Here is a 25401-nt window from a genome sequence, read left to right on the forward strand (position 1 = left end):
AAATTGGGAAATTGTTTTCAATGAATGGTAAGATCCAAGAAGAAAAGGGTATGAAATGGTTATGCCCATGCCATGTGTGAGGGGACTGTAAATTAGTATAATACTTCTGGGGCCAATGTACAAATATATATAGAGGGAACCCTAAAAATAGATCCTTTGTGTCAGTATTTTTACTTCTAAAAATTTATCCTAAGAAAAATAGACATTAAAAAATTTATGCAGAAGGATGTTCACAGTAGCACCATTTAGAGAACCAAAAATCTGAAAACATAAATGTTTACCAACAAAGAAGTGGTTAAAATAACACTTCTATACAAAAATATAACAATTTTTTTAAGTATCTACTAACACAGGAAAAAGATCATTATATGATATTAAGTGAAAAAGGAAAAAAACTGAATGTAGCATGAAATAAAGAATGGGAAGAAATAATACAAATTATTAACTGTAGTTCTTCCTGTACAGAGTCACTACCAGTCAGTAAGATTATATAGTAGTTGTATAACTAAGAGAAAATGTTTTTAAGAGGTCATTTGATTTTCCCTAAAATGATTTTTGCAAACTTCAAAAAGGTTTGTCACAAAAATGTAGAAGCTAGATTACAGAGATTTAAAAAGAAATAAGTAAGAAGAAGGAGGATACAGACCGTTTGTTGAAGAGTTCAATAGCAAAGGAGAAACAAATTAGATGGTAGTTAAGAGGACTAAATCAAAGCTTTATCATTTAAACTGTAGGACATTTGAGCACATTTCAAATCAGAAAAAGGAAATGCAGATGATGAAATTCAGGGTAATAAGAGGGGAGAGAATAATACATGTAAATTATAGACCTCTACCTGTTATTAAAATACAATGATACTGGTACAAAGACCATGAATATAATAACACATATGTGACCCGTTAGCTTTGTTTTAGTCCACCTCAACTCAAGACAATTAAGAAACATTTATCAATACAAACAGAAAACATATGACCAGATTAAAGTGAATTAACTACTTCTATTAGAGAAACTTCAAAAACAGATGTTCTTTAGAGGGATCAAATCCTGTGATCTTTCTATAAAACATTCTTTCTACCCTGGCTGGTATGGCTGAGTGGACTGAGTGCCGGCCTGCGAACCTAAGGGTCACCAGGTCAATTTCCAGTCAGGGCACGTGCCTAGGTTGTGGGCCAGGTCCCTGGTTGGGGGCATGTGAGAGGCAACTGGTGATGTATTTCTCACACAGCAATGATTCTCTCCCTTTCTCCCTCCCTTCCCCTCTCTCTAAAAAGAAAGAAAGAAAGAAAGTCCTTTTTTTTTTTGCTTTTACTTTTATTAGTATTTATTTTATGCTGAATTTACTCCCTAGCCATAAGCTTTTGTTTCTTCAGTTTCTTCTGGGATATCTTTTTCTTCTGTGCAACCTCCTCCTCTGGTTTAGGAACAATCTGCTCTTTCTCAGTGAGGATCATCTCGATGTGGCAGGGAGAGCTCATGAACGGGTTGATCCTGCCATGGGCTCTGTAAGTTCGGCGCCGCATCTTGGGAGCTTTGTTCACCTGGATGTGCTCAATGACCAGAGAATCCACATCTAAACCCTTAAGTTCAGCATTACTCTCTGCATTTTTAAGCGTGTGCAGCAAAAACTCAGCACTCGTTTTGGGCCACCGACCCTGTGTCCAGCCCCACTGTTTGGCCTGGGTGCACCTAACAACTCCACCATTGTACCGACGGAATGGGACACACTGCTTCTTTAAAGTGACATCTTTCAGGTACTTGGTGGCTTTTCGAATATGCATACCCTTGATGGCCTGGGCAGTTTCTTGAGTGTTCTTAAAGTGAACACGAAGATTTGAACCTTTTGATTTGCATGATTTTGTGGGGTTCTCTGGGTCAAGTGAATAGCGAACCATCTTCAGAGGTCACCTCTGGTCACTTTCGGGAAGAGGAGATAAATAAATTTTTTCAACCATTATACTCAATATTACTAAATGTAAGGCACTCTGTGAGTGACAGTCTCTGCTTCATAAATATCATTTAACTAGAGAATCTAGATATTAAACAAACTGATGAACACGCATAAGAGACCCATCAGGTACTGAGGAAGCGTATGACACCATGACAAGGAGGAATCAAATTAAAAATAAGATTCACAAACATGAAGATTAAAGGATTAAAAATGTCGAGTATATATTACTCTGTTGTTTTCAACACTTTATACTTAGAAAAAGAATGAACATAAACACCAATGTTGTGGTTAAAGATAATTATGAATAATACATACCTATACGAAGGTCTCTCTGTAAAACATTCTTATCATAAACATAGAAAGACAAATACTGGAAAGTTCTTGGAATCTCAAAGTAAAATTCTTCACTGAAAAATGGGCTAGAGAGAAAAGGGGGAAAAACTCATTATTTTAAATTTAACAGTGTCCTCAAATAATATTTGCAATAAAACAAATTAAATTACACACTAAAATGCCATAAGAAAAGCTTCAAAAACTCCCAAATACCATATTTTTCGGACCATAAGACACACCTAGGTTTTAGAGGAGAAAATTTTTGAAGCAAAAAAGTGTGGTAAAATATTTAATAATATCCTTTAAAGCAGAAATCCTGTATTTAGCCAGGTAAGCTACATTCAGACTATAAGACACGCCCCCATTCCCCCCCCCCCAAATTTGGGGGGCAGGGATTGCGTCTTACAGTCCAAAAAATATGGTAATTCTCTATGCTAAGTTTTAACTAAATCCTGTATAAATCAAGCTCAACTCTGGAAAAACCTCAATCACCAGGTTGAGCTCTTAACAGCTTTTCAGGAGTCATGTAAACTGAAGACTCAGTAATTACCTAGGGTCATGCTCACCTAAAGTGGACACGTAGGAGAGCAGAGGATAGTGTCATCATCTCCGAAATATGCAAAGCTATATTAATCACAAAAATATGACACCTAAAATGGGTGTTATGTAAAATGTTACTTTAAAATATATTTTCAATATTAAAATAGGTTATTTCTTACTGTGCTTAAAAAGTAGATATAATAAAATTCTATAAAAAATATAAAGATTAGCTCTGGCTGGTGTAGCTCAGTGGACTGAACACTGGCCTGCGAACCAAAGGGTTGCCAGTTTGATTCCCAGTCAGGGCACATGCCTGGGTTGTGGGCCAGATCCCTAGTAGTGGGCATGCAAGAGGCAACCACATATTGATGTTCCTCTTCCTTTCTTTCTCCCTCCCTTCACCGTTCTGTCTAAAAATAAATAAACATTTTTTTAAAAGTTAAAGTATAAAAATTACTGATTTTTGATAAGTTGATAAACTGTGTAGTCTACATCTCATTTCTATATCCCCATAAAGTTCCCTTTTGCTCTTCTACAGTTGCCCCACCACATCTGTCCCAGGCAACCAGTAATTTGATTTCTATCACTATAGATAGATCTGGTGTAGAATTTCATACAAATGGAATCAAATAGTATGTACTCTTGTGTCAGCTTATTCCACTAAGCTTAATGTCTATCTCCGACATTAAGTTCATTTGCTTTAATTGTGTCATAATACTTCATCTATGAATATTCCACAGTCCATTCTCCTAGTGATGTCATTTGAGTTACTTCCAATTTGGGCTATTAAAAATTAAGCTGCTATGAACATTTCCACACAAGGCTTTCTTTGAACATGAGCTTTCAATTCTTTTGGATAGGTAACTAAGAATGAAATTGCTGGGTTAAAGGGTAGGTGAATTTTTAATTTAGAAGAAACTGTCAAACTGTTTTCAACATGATTTCCAATCTTTTCACACTCCTACCAGCAATGTATGAGAGCTCCAGTTACTTCATATCATCGTCAACTTTTGCTATTGAAAGTCTTTAAAATTAGCTATTCTAGTGAATGTGACATGATAAATTTATACAACTGTGTAATCTCTACTCCAATCAAGATATAGAACATTTCTATCTGCCTAGAAAGCTTCGCCCTCCATACTGTCACATGAACCACTGATCTGATTTTCATCTTGACACATTATGTTCAAGAATCTGTAGTGATAGGTATAAGGTGACTAAATGGTAATGGAAAAAAATACAATGAAGATTTGAAAAAAACATCTATAGTGACAAAAATGGCTTAAAAATGGCATTTCCCTGATGACCAATGGTGTTGAGTATCTTTTCATGTGCTTGTTGGCCACTTGTTTATCTTCTTTTGGGAAATACACATTTGGGTTTTCTCCACATATTTTAAATGAGTTGTCTTTATTCTTATTTTTTATTTAATTAAATTCTGGATACAAGTCCTTTGTCAGAATATATTCTCCCAGTTGTGGCTTGCGATTTCATTTCCTTAACAGTGTCTGTTGAAGAACAGAGCACTGAGATTTTGATGAAATCTGGTTTATCCATTTTTCCCTTTTATAATTAGTACTTTTTGCACCCTATGTAAAAAAATCTTTGCCTAAGAGTTTCTCCTATGAAACAGATTGTTTTTATAAGTGCATTTTAAGAATGCTATTTTGACATTTAAATTCTCTGAAGACAGGAATCTCTGAAACGCTATGAACATCTTGTCAAGAATTCCTTTCCTGAGAAAGTTTAGTTTAAAAAACAAAAAGATACTTTGAAAATGTTACCATAAAATGCAGTCTCTTTAGGATGTCACAACTTAAAGAAAAGATGAAATACAAAGTAAAATGCTCCTCGAGAAGTCTTTTCCAACTTTGTCCATAAAACATTTAACTCAGCTTTGCAGTTATAGTGTCTGGTCAACTTCTGTCAGTGTTTTTGTCTCATCAAATGTAACCAAACTAAACTCTTAAAAGTTGGTCTGTCAAAATAACTAGAGTCTAATTTGTCTCAACAGAGAAATTGATAGGAAAACAATTGTTAGGCAAAGGCATGACATGTTTAGGTATTTTTCTCCTTTGCATCATTTTATAAACAATTATAAAATGGAGACTTTCTTTTATATGTCACCTACCTACACTCGAATAAGCCAAATAAGAATAACGTGAGAATTACTCATTAAGTAATCTGTATCACTGTATCATCCCAGTCTCAATAATATCCACATCTGGGTGCCCACATTTTTATTTTATAAATAAATTAATCAATCCATCTGAAGAAAACTTTTCAACAAAGTTGGTAAGAAGCAATGACCAGACTTACATAGTTTTTAAAGTAACACTCTCCTGTCATTATCATTGACTGTGGTCATGCATATGGCTCCTAAGGAAATTCCTGGTGTGGACGAGAGGAGTACCAGGTACAAACAGTACTGCTGTTACTCAGTTTGTTCACACACCACCTACTTACAAGGATTTGAGTGAAGCAGAGATTTAGGAACTATGGATTCCATATGTGACTCTGACTTACCTGTTATGAAAGCTCTATCTGCACACTACCTATAAAAACTATAATATCCAGAACCCAGAAAAGATCTAAGTGTCAAACTCATTTTCACTGGGGGCCACATCAGCCTTGTGGTTGCCTCCAAAGGGCCAAAATAATTTTAGGACTGTATAAATGTAACTACTCCTTAACTGTTAAGGAGTTTAAATTACATTCGGCCCTTTGAAGGCAATCACAAGGCTGATGTGGCCCCCGGTGAGAATGAGTTTGACACCCCTGATCTAAGAGGTATCTACCGACTTTTGACTTAATAGCTTATCACAATATCCACAAAGGTAGAAAACATTGAAATGAACCCAAGGTGAGCAAGGGCTTATATTACAGATTCTTTCACACTATTCTACAAGAAAAAAATGCTAGGGGGCACGTAGAATCCATGAAGCACCTAGTCTAACTAACTAGTACATAGTCTGTATTGAATGACCTGTATTGGTAGCTTTAAAGTATCTTCCAAATTGCTATGCATCTAAAAAAATAATTTAAGATGGATAAAAATAATTATTTTATCATTTTATTTTCTTCAATACAAATATCTGAAAAGGTAAGGGTTAAAAAAAGTAAGCCAATTTTAGTTATTAATTTAGAAAGCTACATATTAGAAACTACCACAAGTATTTGATTTATGGACAATTATTAGTTTTGTGTATCACTGATTTTTGTGTAATATGGAATCAACATACATAAAGTAACACATTTTGAGATTTAAATAGTTTCAGGTCCCAATCTTAGTTTTACTTCAAACTTCATTATTATATGCACAAATTATTCAGCCTTTTGGTGACTCAGTTTCATCATTTTTAACACAAGTAACAATTCTAATACAACAGGGGCAGGTAATTTATGACTAAAGATGTGAGGTATATTACGTCAAATCTTTTTGAGTACTCCAGTATTTTCAGCTTTGTACAATGTCTTTTTTATGAAGAATCTAATAGACACTCAAAAGTATAAACATTGACAATAAAGACATAAAAGGGAAAATTTCAGAGAGAGAAAGGGTGAGTACAAAGAAAAAAGATATGAAAAGAGCAGAAAAATATACACATGGCATACAATTTGCATTAGTCATGACACTCAATATTTCATGCACCAGATGTTCATTCCTACAGCTCCCGGTGCCCTTGTTTTGACTTTGATGTCTGCAGATGCCTGCGTCCTTCCAGCACAGCTCTGCACTAGAATGTTCACAAACACTATATTACAGGGCAGAGGTGGCACGTTTCAATTTTATGAGTTAGAATTCACTATTATGCTCTCAAAGTGCTGTTACTTTCAAAAATGAGAAATCAACTGAAGAGTTAATTCCTTAAGTGACTTGTATAAGCTGTAAGAAGTTATCCTCAAGAGAAATAAAATGATGTAGTTTGAGAAGAGTTGAAACGAATGGGCAAAATTTAGCCTTGAGAACAAACTGAAGTCTATAACAGTTGTTTTCAAAAACTTGAGAGTGTCACTTGAAGGATGTATGAAACTTGTTCTCCAGATATCCAAGGGACAGAATTAAGAACAATGAAGATGATACATTTTGAGGCAATGAAGGACCACATGAAAGCAAGCACTGTCTTATCTTGTTCTTGGCATATAGTAAGCTCTCCTTTTATTAGACATTAACCAACTAAAAATATAGTAGCTTTCTAAGAGTCAGAATACTTCCAAGACCAGATTGGCTGCTTATGAGGCAGTCAAGCAAATGCCAGATGACCACCTGTCAAAAATAATTGTCAGAAGGAAACAAGCATAAGGCAGTTTAGTCCAGCTCGAAGACCAGTAAGCTCCTTCAAAGTCTGAGATTCTGTAATTCTAAAATTAAATTCAGAAGGTAAAAGAAAAATAAGTTTCATAGAAGAAAAGTCTTTTTGATGAAGTCTTAAGAGTATATAAAATGTATTAATAAATATGTATCTATGTATAACATGAATGAAAATTTACCAATTTTTACAAACCTTAGAGATTTTTCAACAACTTGGGTACGATAAACTTCTTCCTGATCCAAATTTATGGTGCAGAAACAATCTCTCATTTTGTTGGGTCCAAGATACGGCAATAAATTTTTTGCTTCACCTGTTGACATAAAAATTGAAATTGGTGTTAAATATCACCAGCTGCTTCATATCACCAGCCTTATATAGGATTAATTCATCCAAAAGAACATATAAGATGTAGTACAGGGAAAAAAATTAGTGATTAGAGAAAGTTGATCAACTTGTTTTAAAGAAGTCCAGTCATACTGAGGGAGGAGTTATGTGTAAAGAGGCAAGTGAGGTCATATTACATCCTGAATTCCTGGCCCTGGAAAGGGGCAATCCCCTAACTTGTACTGTCTATCCCATCCCACCGGCACCAACTCAAGGGCTGACCCTACAATTAATCCGTCTTTCCTATATCATTAATTTTCCTTTCTAGTAGACCATTCCCATCAGCACATAAATAAGCTTTGGTATTTCCTAATTTTAAAAAAGCACACAAAAAAAACAAACTTCCTTTGACTCTACCTCCTCCCCTGTGATATCATTACATTTCTAGACTCCCTTTCACAGCAGAACTTCTTGAAAGCAATTATTTCTAATCTAATTCTCATCTTCCATTCATTCTTCATCTCTTTCCAATTAGCTTCTAACTCCATGAGACAGTGAAATTGCCTTCCATATTGCCAACGCCAGTGGTTACTTCTCTGCCCTCACCATACCTGAGTTGGCAGCACTATGTCAAGTAAGTGAACACTAACATCCACCTTTAAAATGCCCTCTTCTTGGCTTCCACTACTCTGGCTTTCCTCCTGCATCACTGGCCCTCTCTCCTGATTTCTCTCTCTCCTCACCTCTAAATATTACAATGCTTCAGGGCTCTGTTGTGGACCACTTTCTCTTCTTCCCCTATGCAAATTCCTTCAGTATAAGGTGTTATGATGTCTCCCAAATCTGCATTTCCAGATCTGATATCACCTCCTCAACACTGGATGTGAATATCCAAGTTCATCCTTGAATTCCAGCAGACATCTCAAATTTAACAAGTCCCAGACAAATCATCTGATTTCCTCCCCAAAATATGCTCTTCCCCCAGTCTACTACCATCTTCCTCTTTTTCTCGCCATCTTCCCCAAACATCCTGCCCCCACATCAATAAATCCAGTAGACCTCTAAAATGAATTCCAGATCCAACCACTCCTCAATCACCTTCACTGGTAGCACTCTACAATCTACTCTCTATCAAACAGTATAATCTTCTATCAGGTCAGTCATTCCTTGCTCCAATACCACTCCATTTCACTTGGAATACAATTCCTTTTCTAAATTCCCACTTTTAGGGTCTACATAGCCCTATTGAACTGTCCTCTCCTCTCTGACCTCTTCTCCTGCCACCCTCCCCAGTGTTCACCTTCTTTCCATTCATCAACCATGCTGAGCTTGTTCAACCTTAGGGCCTCTGCCTGGAATGCTCTAACCCATAGCTGGCTTATTCAGGTCTCAGCTCAAATGCCACTTCCTCAGAAAAACCTTCTTCGACTATTGTTACTACATTTTATTTCTCTGTTTCTTTTCATGATAGCATTTATAACTATCTGAAATTCTGTTAATATTACTTAAGTGGCCATGGCTGGTGTGGCTGGCTCAGTGGGTTGAGCACAGGCCTGAGAACCACAGGGTCATGGGTTCGATGCCCAGTAAGGGCACATGCCTGGGTTGTAGGCCAGGTCCCCAGTAGGGGTTGTGGGATGTGTGAGAGGCAACCACACATTAATGTTTTTCTCCCTCTCTCCCCTTCTGTCTAAAAATAAAATAAATAAAATCTTTAAAAAAGAAAAAAAAACAATACTTGCAGAAAATTTTGTAAAAATATATTACTTAAGTGTTTAATTTTCTGGTTTCTTCATTCTTGAGGCCTGAGAACTTGCTGATCCCTAAGATCTAAATTGGTGACTGCCATATAGTAAAGGAAGGCACTTGAGAGTATCTGTTGAGTGAATAAAAGAAGACAGTAAGTCTAGTTTCGTAGTTCTTGTGAGATACTCATGGGCCACAAGGACACACAAAAGTGTAGATGTTGAAATCAGACCCCAGTGTCCTAAGTTAGCAAAAACAAGGCAGTTGACACAGGAAAAGAGCTTTGCCCTAACAATCATTAAACCAATGTTCCTGTCTTACCTCTGATACTAAGTGACTGCTCAGTGACTTCAGACAACTCACTGAGGCACAACTTGCCTGATGAATGTTTGCAATAGATAAACTTAAGTCTCTTACTGATTATATCAGCTTTAAAATGAAAGGTCATTTAAACCAGTATATTTTAAAGAAGTGTATTAGAAAACTTAAGAAAAACCGTAAAGCAAATATCTTAAAAATTCAAATGAGAAAATCAGTGGAAAGGCACCAGTAAGATACTCGTTGTTATTAAACTTGTCACTGAGAAATTTTTTTAAAAAGTCAATTTACCACTTAAACAAAAAAGTATAATGTTCATCTTGAGTAAGATTCAAGGAATGTAACCTTTTAAATGACCCCAAAATTACCCCATGTGGGCTGGACTTTACAAACAAACCCATTTATTTACAGGAAGAGTAATACATATTTGATTCTGTATCCATCCATTTTCTTCCTCAAAAGACTAGGCGTCCCTCCTCTTATCCAAAAGCCATTTGTAGTTCCCCCATCTGCCTGTGCTCTCTCTCTGTGTTCCCTCCCTCTCATTCCAGGGCACTGATCACAATTCTGTTTTCATTTTCAAACTTTTTCTTTGGTAAGTCTTTCCTTCTTCTTCAGTGTCTCCCTGCTGTGCAATTTCTGCTTTGTTTTTTTAATGAAAAATCCAGCTAGGTCACTCTATACAGCCTGGAATGTAAACACATTTGGAATTAAATAACAGACATGCTCCACATCTAATGAGGAAATTTGGAACACTAAATCATTGCCCTGAATGTGTTTCTGGTTTGCTCACATAAGTGCACTTTAAGAAAACTATTAAATATACACATATTCCACCACCCAACTTTTTAAGAGGGAGACAGTGTGGATTATGTTGTCTACAGCATCCAATGAACTTATCAGATATTCACTTAAAATAAATTTTAAAAGTTCTGTGTAATATATAAAATGCTCTCACATCACTTCCTATAAAAGCAGTTATCATAATCTGTACTCTTTGAGATCTGTCACTAATGTTCAAATAAACTACACTGAAAGGGAATTCATCTAATCAATGCCCAGCTCACCAATCAATCACACAAATACGATGATTAAGTGAGCTATTAGGACTTTAAACCGCAACTCCAAAATTGGCACTTTATTAAAAATGTAAATCAAAATAATTAAATGCCACTTTGTAAAAAAATCAAAAGTGAAGTAGCTAATTGTTAAGAGAATAAAAATAATGTACCCATTTTATCTCTAAGCAGAAAGAGATTATATAGCACATACTACACATCAAACTACACAAAAAGACAAAAGTGAGGAAACTTGGAAGACTGTACTTGTCCTGCATGTGATATCTGCTTTGGGCCTCACTAGTTCTAGTTAATCATGGTATATATATACATAAGCAAGTGCATTGGACCAAAAACCAAAAAAACAAATGCTGCTCCTTAAAAGGCAAGCTTCTTGAAAACTTCCTCTACAATCTCTGCTCTAATCCCTTCCCTCCTACTCACAGCCTGAACCTGCAATTTGGCTTCTGACCCTATTTCTTTACTAGGACCTTTTAGAACACTAATAATACTAAGTGCTACCAAATCAAATGATTGCTTTTCAGTTTCCACCTTATTTAACCATGCTTCAGTATTATGCTGATCTAGTCTCAGTTCAGGGAACCCACCCATTCTGATTTCTTTTACTCCCTCGTTCAGGCTTTCATCCACTAGCCATGCCTTAAATATGAGGAAACTTTTGGCATCTATAAACCACTAAATACAGGTGGAGCACCAATTTTAGTATTTTTTAAAATGTGTCACTATAAAACAATAAATTATACTAAAAAAATAGTTCTATGCTTCTCCACATCAATTGATAGTGTTATTTGCTACCTTTCTCAATTTATCCATAACCTACTTGATGTTGTAAGCCTTATGGAGAATCAGGGTCTATCCGTGGTACATATGGTGGATCAGTACTTGTCATCCATCTCAACATCCTTTGATGTCTGACTCCCTGCATTGCAGAGACTAGAAAGCTAAAAAACTCCATTTCCCAGCTTGTCTTGCAGTTAGGGTTGTGGATATGACTTAAATTTCACCAATCAGATGCACTCACTAGCAATCTGGGTGGGTAGAAGAAAAGGGGAGATTGCATTTAGGCTGCTTCTACTAACAAGCACTGTCATGGAGATGTCCGAGTTTTCTGCAGCAGCACTTGCAGAGGTCCGTGTATCTAGTCACAGGTTTCACAGGTATCAAGGGCACAAGGCATCCATTCTGTCATACAGGTTGAGGCAGCTTGGCTCGACAGCCAGATGCAGTGACAACTTACTGATGAACATGGCTGCTTGCTGATGGCTATTTCTAACAGTGGCAGATTCCTGATCATGTCAGATGTGGCGAGGTTCTAAGCCAAGCAGCTAAAAGTTACACCTTCCCAATTCTACAGACACCTTTCTGATCCTAAAAGACAGAGTGACACTTTCGGTGATCTAGCTGCAGTGTGGCTTTGAACGTCATTCCTGAAAGTTCAACATAACAGAGTCTGTTTCCATAGTCTGTCTAACAATTCTACAAGCCATTTGAAATCTTTTACTAAATCGCTTTCTGTTTAAACTAGCTAGAGGTCACTCTGTAAACCTAACCCAGGACTGGTTTCTTTTCTTACCCTTTTTTCCTAACAAATCAGAAAATTCCATCCCACATTACTAGTCATTAGAGTTTGGTAAATCTTTCAGCTAGATGTGGCTATCTGGATCACACATGGACTCAGAAATGATAAAGCAATACCTCACTAAAAACTACTTTTAACTCTTTCATTAGGTAGTGAGTTGAATAGCAGAGCACATTCAAAAGGTAAATGCTTCAACTTGGGAAATGGAGACAAATGGATCTTAATTCTCTGTATTGTTGTATCTGCCTCTGGCAAACATTTCTTCCTTTCCTCCTGTAGTATCCAGGTATGGTTTTTGAAATATGCTCAATAATACAGCATGTTTCCATGCATTCCAGAGTGTCAAATTCTTAATATTCAAACCATGTGCGCCATTTTGGGCACCTCCATCTTATCCTTAAATTTATGTATCATATTTTGATCCTAAAGTAGTAAGATTGAAGTATTCCAGCCATTCAATATATTGCTGAGATACTTGAGCAAGACAAATGAAAGAGTATAAGTGGTTTTTACTTGCATTTGAATGAAAGCAGAAATGTTTTCAGCTTATCCCTCATTTAAAAAATTCTGTCTGTGCCAGGGTACTGCAATATGCAAAGACAGATATTTATCCTACAAGAGCAGATGTCTTGGCCCTACAGTAAATAGTATAGCCCCAATTATATTTACAAATGTTACTATTTCCTTCACCAGTGAATCAAGATCAGGAGGCATATCATTGACAAAACAGCTGGTCCTCTATGAAGAATGGAGGCTCACATTCAGGCACAACACCTTTTATTCTGTAATGATACCCAATCTTGTTGAATTCATAAATATACTCCTTAAAAACTTTTCTAGTCTACATTATGACTTATAATTGTTACGTAAATTTTTTTTAGAAAACTCTCCTAAAGCATGGATTTTTAGAGATGAACAAACTCATCTCCACAGGGCATTTCTTCTCCCTTTTAGATGTACTGCAAGTATGCCAGGAACACCTTCACACTACACATCACTGGTTTTTGTCCAACCATAAAATAAAATAGCCTCTTGCCCACTCATGTGGTAGTAATTGTTTCTCCACGTCATAGCCTGCAATATCATATATAGCTTAAATAAAATTCCCTGTTTAGCTTGGATCCCCACTCCCCCATCATACTGTTGCCAGTTACCTTTTCAATATGTAAACCTATATATCACCCCTTGCTCAAAAATCTTCAATGGTACCACACTATCCAACTCGCAGGATAAAAATCTAAAATTCCTTAATCTGGCCTATGAACCCTTCATGATCTGGAACCATCTATTACATGTTTGGCCTCGTCTTTACCCCCACAAGTTATGTTCTAGCAGTACTGTACCTTGCGTTCCTTGAACACACTGTGTTTTCTCAAGCCTGTGTGCATCTGCAATGGAGTTTTCATTGTATGAAATGGGTAGTCATATCACTCTTTCCTTTATTTCCTTACATGTACTTCTACTATAGTGATAATACTCTATTGCACTTGTAGCATTTCATTCAACAAATATTTATTAAGTGCCTACACCATGCCAGGTACTTTTCTAAATGCTGGGGATATAACAATGAATAAAAATAGGTCTCTGTGCACATGGAACTGTTCTACAGTCTACACATGGAAGACAAATATCATTAACTCTTAAACAAGTAATATTTATTGCCATAGAAGGAACAAAGTAGGGTGAGTTAGTGCCAGGCCCAGAGGGAGTAGAGCAATGTTATTTTATACTGAGAATCAGGGAAGACCTTTCTACAAAGATATTTAAGCATATACCCAAAGGAAGTCAATGAGGGACTGAGCCATGTGGATATCTGGGGAAAGGGATGGACAGGCAGAACAAATAATATATGCAAAAGCCCTGAGACAGGATAGTTTGGCACACTGAAGGAATAGCAAGGAGACCAGTATGACTGCAAAACAATAAGCCAAGTGGTGAGAGGGAGAAAATGGTAAGAGATGAGGTAGGGGTGGGGAAGGAAGTATGTTAAATCTTATAGGGCATTGAAAACTCTTAGGCTTTTTTGAGTGAAATGGGAAGCTACTGAAGGATTCTGAGTAGAAGAACGGAAGGTGGAAGCAGACTACTAAATAGGAGTCTACTGTAATCATGATTAGAGATAAACTGTTGGGGGGCGGGGGGAGCGTGGATCCTGGCATGGAGAGCTGTGGTCAATTGGACATATATACTGAACGTAGAGCCAACAGGATTTTTGATATTTCGGATGTGGGTATGAGAGAAAGAGGGGTCAAAGATGACTTCCTAGAGTTTCAGCCTGAGCAGCTGAATGAACAGTGATGCCACTTCCAGAGGGGGGAGCCTCTTGTTGGGGGAGGGGGACCAAGAGTTTGAACTGGGCATATTAAGTTTGAGCTACCTAGTAGATATCCAAGTGCAGATGCCAAGAGGGCAAATATGTCCAAATGGAGATAAAATTTGAAAGTCATCAGGAATTACATAATATTTATAAAACCTTAGGACTATAGAAGGTCACAAGAAGAGTAAATATGGATAGAAGAGAGACTTGAAGATGCAGCCTCAGAGCTCCATCATTTGAGTTAGTAGAGATGAGAAAAGAAATAGCAAAGAAGACCGCTATATGTCTATTCACTGAACTATAAACTTCTTTTTTTCTTTAATCCTCACCCAAGGATATGTTTGACTTTAGAGAGAGAGGGAGAAAGAGAGAGAGAAACAGCTACGTGAGAGAAACATAGATCAGTTGCCTCCCATATACACAGTGACCAGGGATCTAACATGCAACTTAGGCATGTGCCCTGACTAGGAATCCAAACTGCAACCTTTGGTGTAGGGGTCCAGGTTCCAACCAACTAAGCCACCTGGCCAAGGCATGAACCATAAACTTGTTAAGGAAAAGGACCAATTCTTAGAACCATGCATAGCTTATAATAGATAATGAAATATCTTTGAATAGGTATGAGTGTGTATGTGTTTATATCTTTAGCAGAGTTCTAATATCACATCACAAATTACAAAATTATATATAAGCTGCTTCTTTCCAGCTGGTGAAAGCTGATATATGTCAACTACTCCAGGGGTTAAAAAAAAAGCACTATATATGAGTTATACATATTGAAAATAAACAAACCAATCCTGAAAAATCACACAGTCAAGTATTGACTGAGTGCTACTAAGATACTAGGGATACTATGGTGAGAAAAAGAGACTAAACTGTATCTGTATTGAGCTAATGGTATGTTACTAATAAGTGTTAAGCAGAAATGGGTGCCACATGAAAGGCAGAGGAAGGGGGAACCAAGGAAGGCTCCACTGAGAAGGTACCTTATGAATAAATACCTGAAAGAAGAGGGGAGACATGTAAATATTTTCTAGAAAATAGCAGCTTTTGGTCATTGTCAAAAAGTAAACAATTTAAACTAAGAAGATAAACACCACTGGAAATCAAAACTGATAACTTAGATAAACAGAAATGGAAAGATGGGCAACTCTCTGTGTACAAGATCAGTGGTTCTATGGAAAGGTCAACAGACAGTAAATACAGATCTGACCATATCAATTTTACCTAGGACTAGAATTTCAGGTATCAGGCTACTGGGTACAGATTCTGGTGCACGTGCTCTGGACATGTATGTGAGTATGCACATATTTGATTATGTGTATGCTTAGGGGATGGGGGAATTGTGCACATGCATTTATATCTGTAGGTCTGTGTATTTTTCTGTGTGTCCTAGTGAAGAACACTACTGGGATAAGAAAGGAGATAAATATTTATCAAGTAGTTAGATAGTCCAAAACTAATGCTAAACAATTTCTGAAATATCTCATTTGATCCCTAGAACAAGCCTGTGAAGGTAAGTATTACTGTTCTTCTTTATAAATGAAAAAAAACCCAAATCAGTTACAAAGACAAAGCATAATCTTTCCATTCCACTCTTCATGTCTTTCTGAATATAGCAATGCTGAAAGGAATAGACAGCTACTCCTTTCTGAAATTATCCTAAGAGATACTGTAGGCCCAAGTCTATTCAAAGGATAATTTAAGTACAGGGATAAGAGCCAACACAGATTTCAGGTGGATTAAATTAAACCCCAAGAGAAACTGCAAAGGGCCAGGGTCCTAGAAAAGCTAACCTTAAAGACAAAGATTTTTTTGGCAAGGGAGGAAAGTTAAATCATAACAACAGCTACCATTTACTGAATAAGTTAATAAATATTCTACACATACATATGATTGTTTGGGACTTCATACACGTTACTTCACTTAATCTTCACAATAACTTCTTCCAACTGATTTACCCCCCAAAAAAACAGGAATTGGGGGTGCAGGGATAACATTCCAGGAGTAAGTGAATAAGATGCAGAGGTGGGAACAGCAGGACCACCTTCAAGGAGACAGTGAATACTACAAATTGGCAAAAGGTAAAAGGGAGCCGAGAGGGGAATAAGAAGGAGTAAGACTGTAAAAGAAGGGTGGAATCGAACAGAACCTTAAATGCCAAACTAAAGAGTTTTAACTTTTATTTAGTAAGCAACGAGGGTCACTAAAATTTGTGTGGTCAGAACTGTGCTTCAGGAGAATTACTCTGACAGTCAATGGCTTAAACTAATGAAATGGCAATGGGAAGAAAAGAAAAATGGAAGAGATACTACAGGGAGAGAATAATTTGGCTTAAGTGACTGAGGAGATGATGTTCTAATAACAGGAATATCAACCTAAAACAGAGGACTGAAACTTCAAATGGGGAAAAGCTATAAAAAACATAAAAACTTTATCATTTACATTCACAAAAAAAAGTGAAGAATGGAACAAATGTACCCTTAAAATATAATACAGTCATCGTTTGACAAGTGTAGAGTAAAATTAAAATGCTGTTATGCCATGTAACTACACATAAATAATACAATCCTGTATAATGTTAACATATAAGGTCTTTAAAATTATCTTATAAAGTTTATTTAAAATTTCTGCAATAAAATGGGCACATAATTCTGAAAACATAAAGTATTGGTAAAGTATAGCAAATTTAAATGAATTCATTCTGGAGACGGAGATCTGAGTTTCAATATAAGCTTTGTACTTGGTCTGTACGTCTTTAATCTCAACCACCTATATAAAGAGAGGTAACTAAAATGCTTTGGGATTGCTATGAGCATTAACCTAGGAAAAGTACTTACCACAATGCCTAGAACAGAGTAAGCACTCTGTAAATAGTAACTAGTTAATGCCCTTCCTTGGTGAGAGATTCCTAAAAATTAGTATCTATACACAATTCCCTTTACCCCAGTCATTAAGTGCTGACCAAAGATAATCTGTAATTTAATAACTGAATACAGCAGAGGAGCTCGCTTTTTTTTTTTTTTTAATTAGATTCTTATTTCAAAGGTAATAAAAAAATACCTGGAAAAACACCTGGCCTTTTATAGGCCAGGCTCCACATCTCTAAATGAGAGGTTTGAACTATTTGAAAGGACACAAATTGCGGGTTAGGTAGCCAGAGATTTGTTTGGTCTGCATGGCGTTAAAATATATACATATACATATATACATATACATATATATATATCTCCAACATCTAGAAACTGGGAGAGTTAATAAATATGTACATGATTTCTGGTGTTTCTTTAATAATCAAAGACCTGGTGACATGGTTCTGGGTAGAAACTGCAGACAGGAACCCCTTACTAAATCTTAACAATCCAACAATCCCTACTCCATCACAGAAATAAGGTACTGTGCGGGCACCAAGGTGCTTAAAAGCAAGGTGATACCACTGAACAAGCACCTGAGTAGTCAAAGGACTCTAGGAATCCAGCATAGCTTAGATGGTTAGCCTAGACTCACTGAGCACAGAACTGTTTTGTGGCTATAAAACCTGAACAATAAATACAATTCTTGACAAGGCATAAAGTCAAGGATAAAGTGTAAGTTCCACAGCAACTCCTCAAAAATGTCCTACTAGGTAAGATGCAACTCCTCAGTGGCAAAGTCTACAGAATATAATTAGGGGCCAGTTGTTTCATACAAGTCATGTGTACATTATCGTACAGTTATCTATGTTGTATCATATTAATCACCTCTGACTGATTAATATGATAGCAATATGAAGCTTAGTACAGAGCAAGAAGTTAAGCGACTACTGCACTTGAAAAGGCAGGTTTCACAGGAAGTGTCCATGGGTTAGAGATACGTCACCAAGATGCATGCAGAATCTTCCTGTGGTTTGCCTTGCTCATTTCCAGTTTCAGTTTTGACCGTGTGCTGACCCCTAAGCCCCCTTCTCAAGTAGCAAACCAAATTCTGAAGCACATGACTGGTAAGAATCTCTCCTAGGATAAGCCAGTGGTTCCTACGGCTACATGAAGCTTAAGACAGCTCCTAAACTGACCAAGAGAGCCTCATAAAGCAAGCAAAAAAAGACTGAAAACCAGGTGGTGGCTGAACTAAGAACTCCATGGGCAGGCAATATATGGAATATGGCCGCTATTTCTAGTAACAGCATCCAGGGAGCCAAAATGGGACTCATGACCTAATGCTTTAAAAATAAAAAGTGGCACCTAGATATTAAAAAGTTGCACCCACACACATGCATGTATCAATATATAGGTGCATGTAACTGTGTGTGTGTGTTTTAGCAAGATGCACACACAAATGCACACACAAATAGGCAAAAAAGAAGAGTAGTGTGCCAATCCCCAAAACAGTACTAAAGACATAGCATTCCAACATTCTCCCCTATCCATTACATTAGACCATAACCAATTCAGGGATAATTATCAACTTCTTGACAAAAGAAATGTAATCATCAGTTCTTCCCAAAACACTATCTGATAGGCAACTTGGTAGAGAAAAGAATACAGACTTTGATAACTTAAAGACCTTCTGAAAACCTGGCTCTGCTACTTGAAAACCTGAATAAATAATTTTTCTGTCTGCTTCTCCTTCACCAAGAGAGGAATAGTAACAATCTTCTTCATGAAATTGGATTAAATGAAACAATTTTCAAAGTAGCCTAACATAGTACATAGAAAAGAGTATTCAATAGATGTTAGTTCATTTTCTCATCCTAAGAAAATGTTATATAAAATAAAATTGTCTAGCCCGGGCCTGGTAGCTTTGTTAGTTGCAGTGTCATCCTGAATGCCAAAAGGTTTCAGGTTTGATCCCCAGTAGGGGAACAGACAGGAGGCAAACTGATCGATGTTTCTCTCTCCCCACCCTCTAAAATCAATAATAAATATACGTTCAGGTGAGGGTTAAAAAAAAATTAAAACTGTCCAAATTCAGAACTAAGAGGTTCCATATCATTTAAACAAATGTTATAATATTTTAAAGGATTGAAATTATTTTTACTACATTCCTTTGAAACAAAATACTGCATTTTTTAGCCAATTTTTTGAACACCAACAAATAGTGAAAACAGGCAAAGTATAGGAAATAAAAAGTTACCCAAAAACTTGATAGAAAAGTTGACTATTTCTGTGTGCACTGAAAATGTTACCAAACTTAACACTTGGTTACCCTTATATTGCAGAAAGGATAGTCTTCAAAAGTAGAGCAAGAGAGGTTCATGCAGCTAAAAACTGTATCAAATTCATTTATACAAATGGCCATTTTTAAAATAACATAGCTAATACACAAATACATGCTGTAGAAAATTAAACCATATAAGTAAGGCTAATTTCCCTTTGTCCACCACTGAGGTAACCGATGTTGTACATCTTTTAAAACCTCTTTCTGTATATTTTCCCATATACATCTAGAAAAAAACAACACATGATGCTACACACATTACTCTAACAACTTGCTTTTTTTATAACTCAACAATTCATCTTGAAGTTGTTTCCTTTCATATTATAGACACCTCATTCTTTTTAGCTGCTATAGAATATGTATAGGAGTATATTATTTAGCTATTTTACTACTGATGGACACAAGTTGTCTCTAATTGCTTTGTTTAACCAACAAGGCAACATTAAACATCTTTGTATGTGCCTCTTTTGAAAATGTACAGGTGTTTCGTAGATGTAGAAATGCATAGGGTATATACACTTAAAAATTTTTAACAGATACTGCCAAAGTGCTCTTCAGCATTGCTTTACCAATTTAAATTCATAGCAACAGTGAGGAAAGTACTTTTTCTCTAAATTCTCACCAAGAATTGAAATTAACAAGTTTTTTGTTTTCAGACTGGTTACTTTTCAAAATTTATATTTCCTGATTAATTTTTGTTAAATCTTACAAGTATTTTCCTCTGTTTCCTAACCTTTTGTATCTCCTTTTCTGTGAAATGCCTATTCATATCCTTTATTTTTCTTTTCTTTCTTAAAAAGATTTTACTTATTTTTAGAAAGAGGGGAACAGAGGGAGAAAAAAAGGGAGAGGAATGTCAGTTTGCAAGAGAAACATCGATCAGTTGTCTCTTGAATATCCTGAACCAGGGGCCTGGCCCACAACCCAGTTATGTGACCTGACCTGGAATTGAACCCATGACCTTTCTGCTTGTGGGACAACACACAACCCACTGAGCAACACCAGTCAGGGCTCCTTTATTTTTCTAATGGCCTTTTCCTTTTTAAAGTTTGTGTGAACTTTTACTATCTTGTGGACACTAACAAATGGAGATGCAGTATAGCATAGTATGTTCAGTGTAACAGGATGGACAGTAGAGGCAGTCTCCCCAGTTTGAATGACAGCTCCAACAAGCACTAGCTGTCTGATCTTGGTCAAGTCACTTAGTTTAGCCATTCTGTGTCTCAGCTTCCTCATCTGCAAAATGTGGACAATAACTGTACTTACAATTACAGTGAGGATTAAATTAGTTAATATGCTTAAACTGTTTTTAAAACAGTGGCTGGCACAGAATAAGGGTTATATAAGTGTTTTCATTCTGTCTATAGGATTTGCTGCAAAAATCTTCTCCCAAACTATTGTTTGTCTTTTAACTCCTGTTTATAAGGCTTTACTTAGATTTCCTCAAACAGTTCTTTCTCCATCTTTATTCTAATATCAGAAATGATGTAAGTAGATTAAATCAACAACTGACTGTCCTCACTGAATCTCACAATCAACTTCTCAAGAATACACGCAGGCATCAACCAAAGCATTGTAATTTTTAAACATCTTTCCACTAAAAAGAAAAAAAGGCTAACTTCCATACTGCATAAAACATTCCCACAAGTCAGAAAGAAGAATGAGATAAACCAATAGGAGAAAAAAAAAAAAAAGAAAAGTAACAGACAAGTTCACCAAAAACATGCAAATAAAAATGGATCTTAAAAATATACAGCAATCTTCTCTGGCTGGTGTGGATCAGTGGACTGAGTGCCAGCCTGCAAATCAAAAGGGTCACCAGTTTGATTCCCACTCAGGGAACATGCCTGGGTTTCAAGCCAGGTCCCCAGTAGCGAGCACACAAGAGGCAACCACACATTGATGTTTCTCTCCCTCTCTCTCTCTCTCTCCCTTCTCCCCTCTCTCTAAAAATAATAAATAAAATCTTTAAAAAAAGAGAAGCAATCCTTGACCCCATTTAAAAGAAGTACAAATTAAAACTACAAATTAGAAGTTTCTTTTCATTTTAGAGACCAATAAAGATCAAGAAGTTTTAAAATATATAGTACATAGGTATAAAGAAACAGACATTCATATAGACTGCTGGTAGGAGCATAAATTGCTATAGTTTCTATGAAAAGCAGTTTGGCATTGTCTTTCCACATAAAAATATACATACCATTCGATTCATCTATTAAATTCATAAAATCTAGGAATTTATCCTACTGATAGGCACATATATTCATACTAAAAATGACATACCTTACAAAGTTATTTGTTGCAGTAATGTTTGTAATAGCAAAGAATGGAAACAACCTAAATGAACATCAACAGGGGACTGGTTAAATAAACTGTGATGCATCCAGATGATAGAATATTATGCAGCTGTTAAAAATGAGGCAGCTCCTGACTCACACACTTCCAGTCAAGATGGAGGTGTAGATAAAGATGGCCCGCCTCCTCACACAACCACAGCAAAAACTACAACTGGACCCAGAATTGTCAGAAAATCGAGCTATATGGAAGTCAGATGACTAAGGAATTAAAGTCACATTCATCCAGATGAACAGGAGGGGTGGTCCCATACCCCCAGTGTGGTGGATAAAAATCGGGAGGGATACCTCCGAGCCAGGGATCCCAGCCCCACACCAGACTACAAGGTTCCATTGCCAGAAAGGTAAACTTCTGGCTGTAAAAACCAGCGGGGTTTGGGGCAGCAGAAGAAACTGAGATTCTCAGAAGTTTCCTCTTAAAGAGCCCAGAACAGACTTAGGACTTAGGCCGACTCATTCCCTCCGGGCTCCAGCACTGAGGCAGCAGCTGGAAGGGCATCAGTGACACACAGGGAGGAACTGAAGTGCCTGGCATAGGGACAAGTGCTGAGGGATAGCTTCCTCCTGGACAAAGCCCCAGAGGCCAAGCAGTGGCACTGTCCCCTTTCTAAGCCCTTCCACAAACAGAGCGACAACACCGTATCTGAGACTCCATCAACCTGGTTCACGTGGGTTGCCCCACCCTGGCAATTATCTAATGCTGTGCCCCATCCAACTTACCAGTGAGCTTTTCTACAGTAGGCCACACTACTAAGATAGGAAGTCAAAGCAGCTCTACCTAATATATAGAAACAAAAACACAGGGAGACTGCCAAAATGAGGAGACAAAGAAATAAGGCCCAAATGAAAGAACAGAACAAAACTCCAGAAGAAGAACTAAACAAAATGGAGATAAGCAATCTATCAAATGCAGAGTTCAAAACGATGATTATTAGAATGCTCAAGAAACTCACTGGGTACTTCAACTGCATAAAAAAGACCCAGGCAGAAATGGAGGTGGTACTAAGTGAAGTAAAGAAAAATTTACAGGGAATCAACAGTGGAGTGGATAAAGCCAACAATCAAATCAATGACTTGAAACATAAGGAAGAAAAAAACATTTAATAAGAACAGCAAGAAGAAAAAAGAATCCAAAAAAACCAAGGATAGGCTAAGTAGCCTCCAGGACAATTTCAAATGTACCAACATTCGAATCGTAGGGGTGTTGGAAGGAGAAGAGAAAGAGCAAGAAATTGAACACTTATTTGAAAAAGTAATGAAAGAAAACTTCCCTAATTTGGTGAAGGAAATAGACATACGAGTCTAGGAAGCACAGAGAGTCCCAAACAAGTTGGTCGCAAACAGGACCACACCAAAACATCATAATTAAAATGTCAAAGATTAAAGATAGAGAGAGAATCTTAAAAGCAGCAAGATAAAAGCAGACAGTTACCTACAAAGGAATTCCCACAAGACTGTCAGCTGATTGCTCGAAAAAATTCTTTGAAGGCTAGAAGGGACTAGCAAGAAGTATTCAAAGTGAGGAAAAGCATGGACCTAACACCTAGATGGCTCTATTCAGCAAAATTATCACTTAGAATTGAAGGGCAGATAAAGTGTTTCCTAGCCAAGGTAAAGCTAAAGAAGTTTATCATCACCAAGCCACTATGATATGAAATGTTAAAGGGACTTATTTAAGAAAAAGATCAAAACTATAAACGTTGAAATGGTAATAAATTCACAACCATCAACAATTGAATCTAAAAAACAAACTAAGCAAACAAACAGAACAGAAACAGAATCATGGATATGGAGATCATTTGGAGGCTTATCAGCTGGGAGAGGGAAAGGAGAGAATGAGGGGAAAGGTGCAGGGATTAAGGAGTACAAATTGGAAGGTACAGAATAGATAGGGGGATGTTAAGAAGAGTATGGGAAATGGAGAAGCCAAAGAACTTACATGCCATGACCCATGGACATGAACTAATGTGGGGACTGCCAGAGGGAATGGAGGGTACTAGGTGGAGGAGTGGAAAGGGAGAAAAATTGGGACAACTATAATAGCATAATCAATAAAAAATACAGGGTCCAGCATAAATAATGCCCTTTTATTACAAAATCATAAGCATGTAATTCTGTAACATAATATCACACTCAAGCACACCATACAACATTTTAGGTGAAATGTTCAGATTAAAACTTTAAATTACTACATCCATATTATTACCATACCAACCACACTCAAGCAAGTGTCCCTTCTGCTGGACCTTGTATTTTAAAAAATGAGGCAGTTTTTTATATATACAGGTATGAAAAATCTTTAAACTACTATTGTTAAATATAAAATAGCAAAATGCAAACAATCTGTATATTTTGCTGATACCTGAGTGCTGCTGATAGAGATGTTAATACTCATACTCTTATGCTTGTAAATACTTAGTATCTTTGTAAGGATATACAAAAAACTATTAATGCTTCTGAAGAGGGAATGGCTAGGGGACAACAGAAGAAAACTTATTTTTCAATGTTTACCCTTTGTATCTTTTGAATTTCATAACAGGTATGTGTATTATTTTGTTTATTTTTATAATAAACAAATTAAAACCGCCCTGTGATCACACCAAAACTCTAAACTCTATTAGTTCCCTTTAACGGTCATGCACAGCAGGTTGCTACCACTCAGGTAGTTTGTGACTAGTCTATTCAACCTCTGCCCATTGGTAAACCAAAGCAGAGGTTTACCATCCTAGCTGCCCATTATCACTCTCTGTGGAACTTTTTAAGCCTACAGATATCCAGGTTCCAGCCCAGAAATTCTTGTACAGTAGGTCTGGAGTAGAGCCTGGACATCAGAATTTAAGTTCACAGGTGATGCTCGCTGATCAGCAGTCAAGACTAAAAACAGCTGAGTTAGAGCACGACACAAATAGAGAAGCATCCAAGCTCAAACTCCGCCTGAGTCACAATCAGTCTCATCACTAATCGTAACCACTTCACGAAGTTCTTAAAATGGAACAGATGAGTTGTAGACAGCACAATGAAAATCAATTACTACTGGATATACCACTAGATAGGCAGTATAATCTTCTTATATTAAATGTAGTGCATGGACAACAATATTACTAATGAATTCATCCTAGGTGGCATTTTAGAAAAAAAATTTTTTTAGATTTTATTTATTTATTTATTTATAAGGAGAGGGGAAGGGAGGGAGAAAGAGAGGGAAAGAAACATCAACGTGTGAGAGAAGTATCTATCAGTTGCTTCTCGCACGTCCCCAGCTGGGGACCTGACCCGCAACCCAGGCATTTGCCCTGACTAGGAATCAAACTGATGAGTTTCTGGTTTGCAGGCTGCTCAGTGCTCGAAAGAGCC

General features: G+C 36.8%; 1 protein-coding gene and 1 long non-coding RNA gene across 7 annotated transcripts in view; one reads left to right on the forward strand and one right to left on the reverse strand.

The window, feature by feature from the left end:
- Nucleotides 1-25401, reverse strand: part of RASA2 (RAS p21 protein activator 2) — a 119052-nt gene that overhangs the window by 87593 nt on the left and 6058 nt on the right. For both annotated transcript variants that reach the window (XM_053929430.1, XM_053929429.1), the window contains exons 2-3: nucleotides 7327-7444; nucleotides 2264-2367 (exon numbers count right to left, since the gene is read on the reverse strand). In XM_053929430.1, coding sequence (XP_053785405.1) covers nucleotides 2264-2367; nucleotides 7327-7444 — 222 coding nt within the window. The remainder of the gene's footprint in view (nucleotides 1-2263; nucleotides 2368-7326; nucleotides 7445-25401) is intronic.
- Nucleotides 1-25401, forward strand: part of LOC112301114 (uncharacterized) — an 82471-nt gene that overhangs the window by 21188 nt on the left and 35882 nt on the right. The window contains exon 3 of one of the 5 annotated variants that reach the window (XR_011651543.1): nucleotides 7994-8092. The exons of the other annotated variants lie outside the window; for them this stretch is intronic. This is a non-coding gene — a long non-coding RNA (uncharacterized lncRNA). The remainder of the gene's footprint in view (nucleotides 1-7993; nucleotides 8093-25401) is intronic. 5 annotated transcript variants of the gene reach the window in all.

The sequence above is a fragment of the Desmodus rotundus genome, chromosome 8 (assembly GCF_022682495.2).
Source record: "Desmodus rotundus isolate HL8 chromosome 8, HLdesRot8A.1, whole genome shotgun sequence".
Taxonomy (NCBI): Eukaryota; Metazoa; Chordata; class Mammalia; order Chiroptera; family Phyllostomidae; genus Desmodus; species Desmodus rotundus.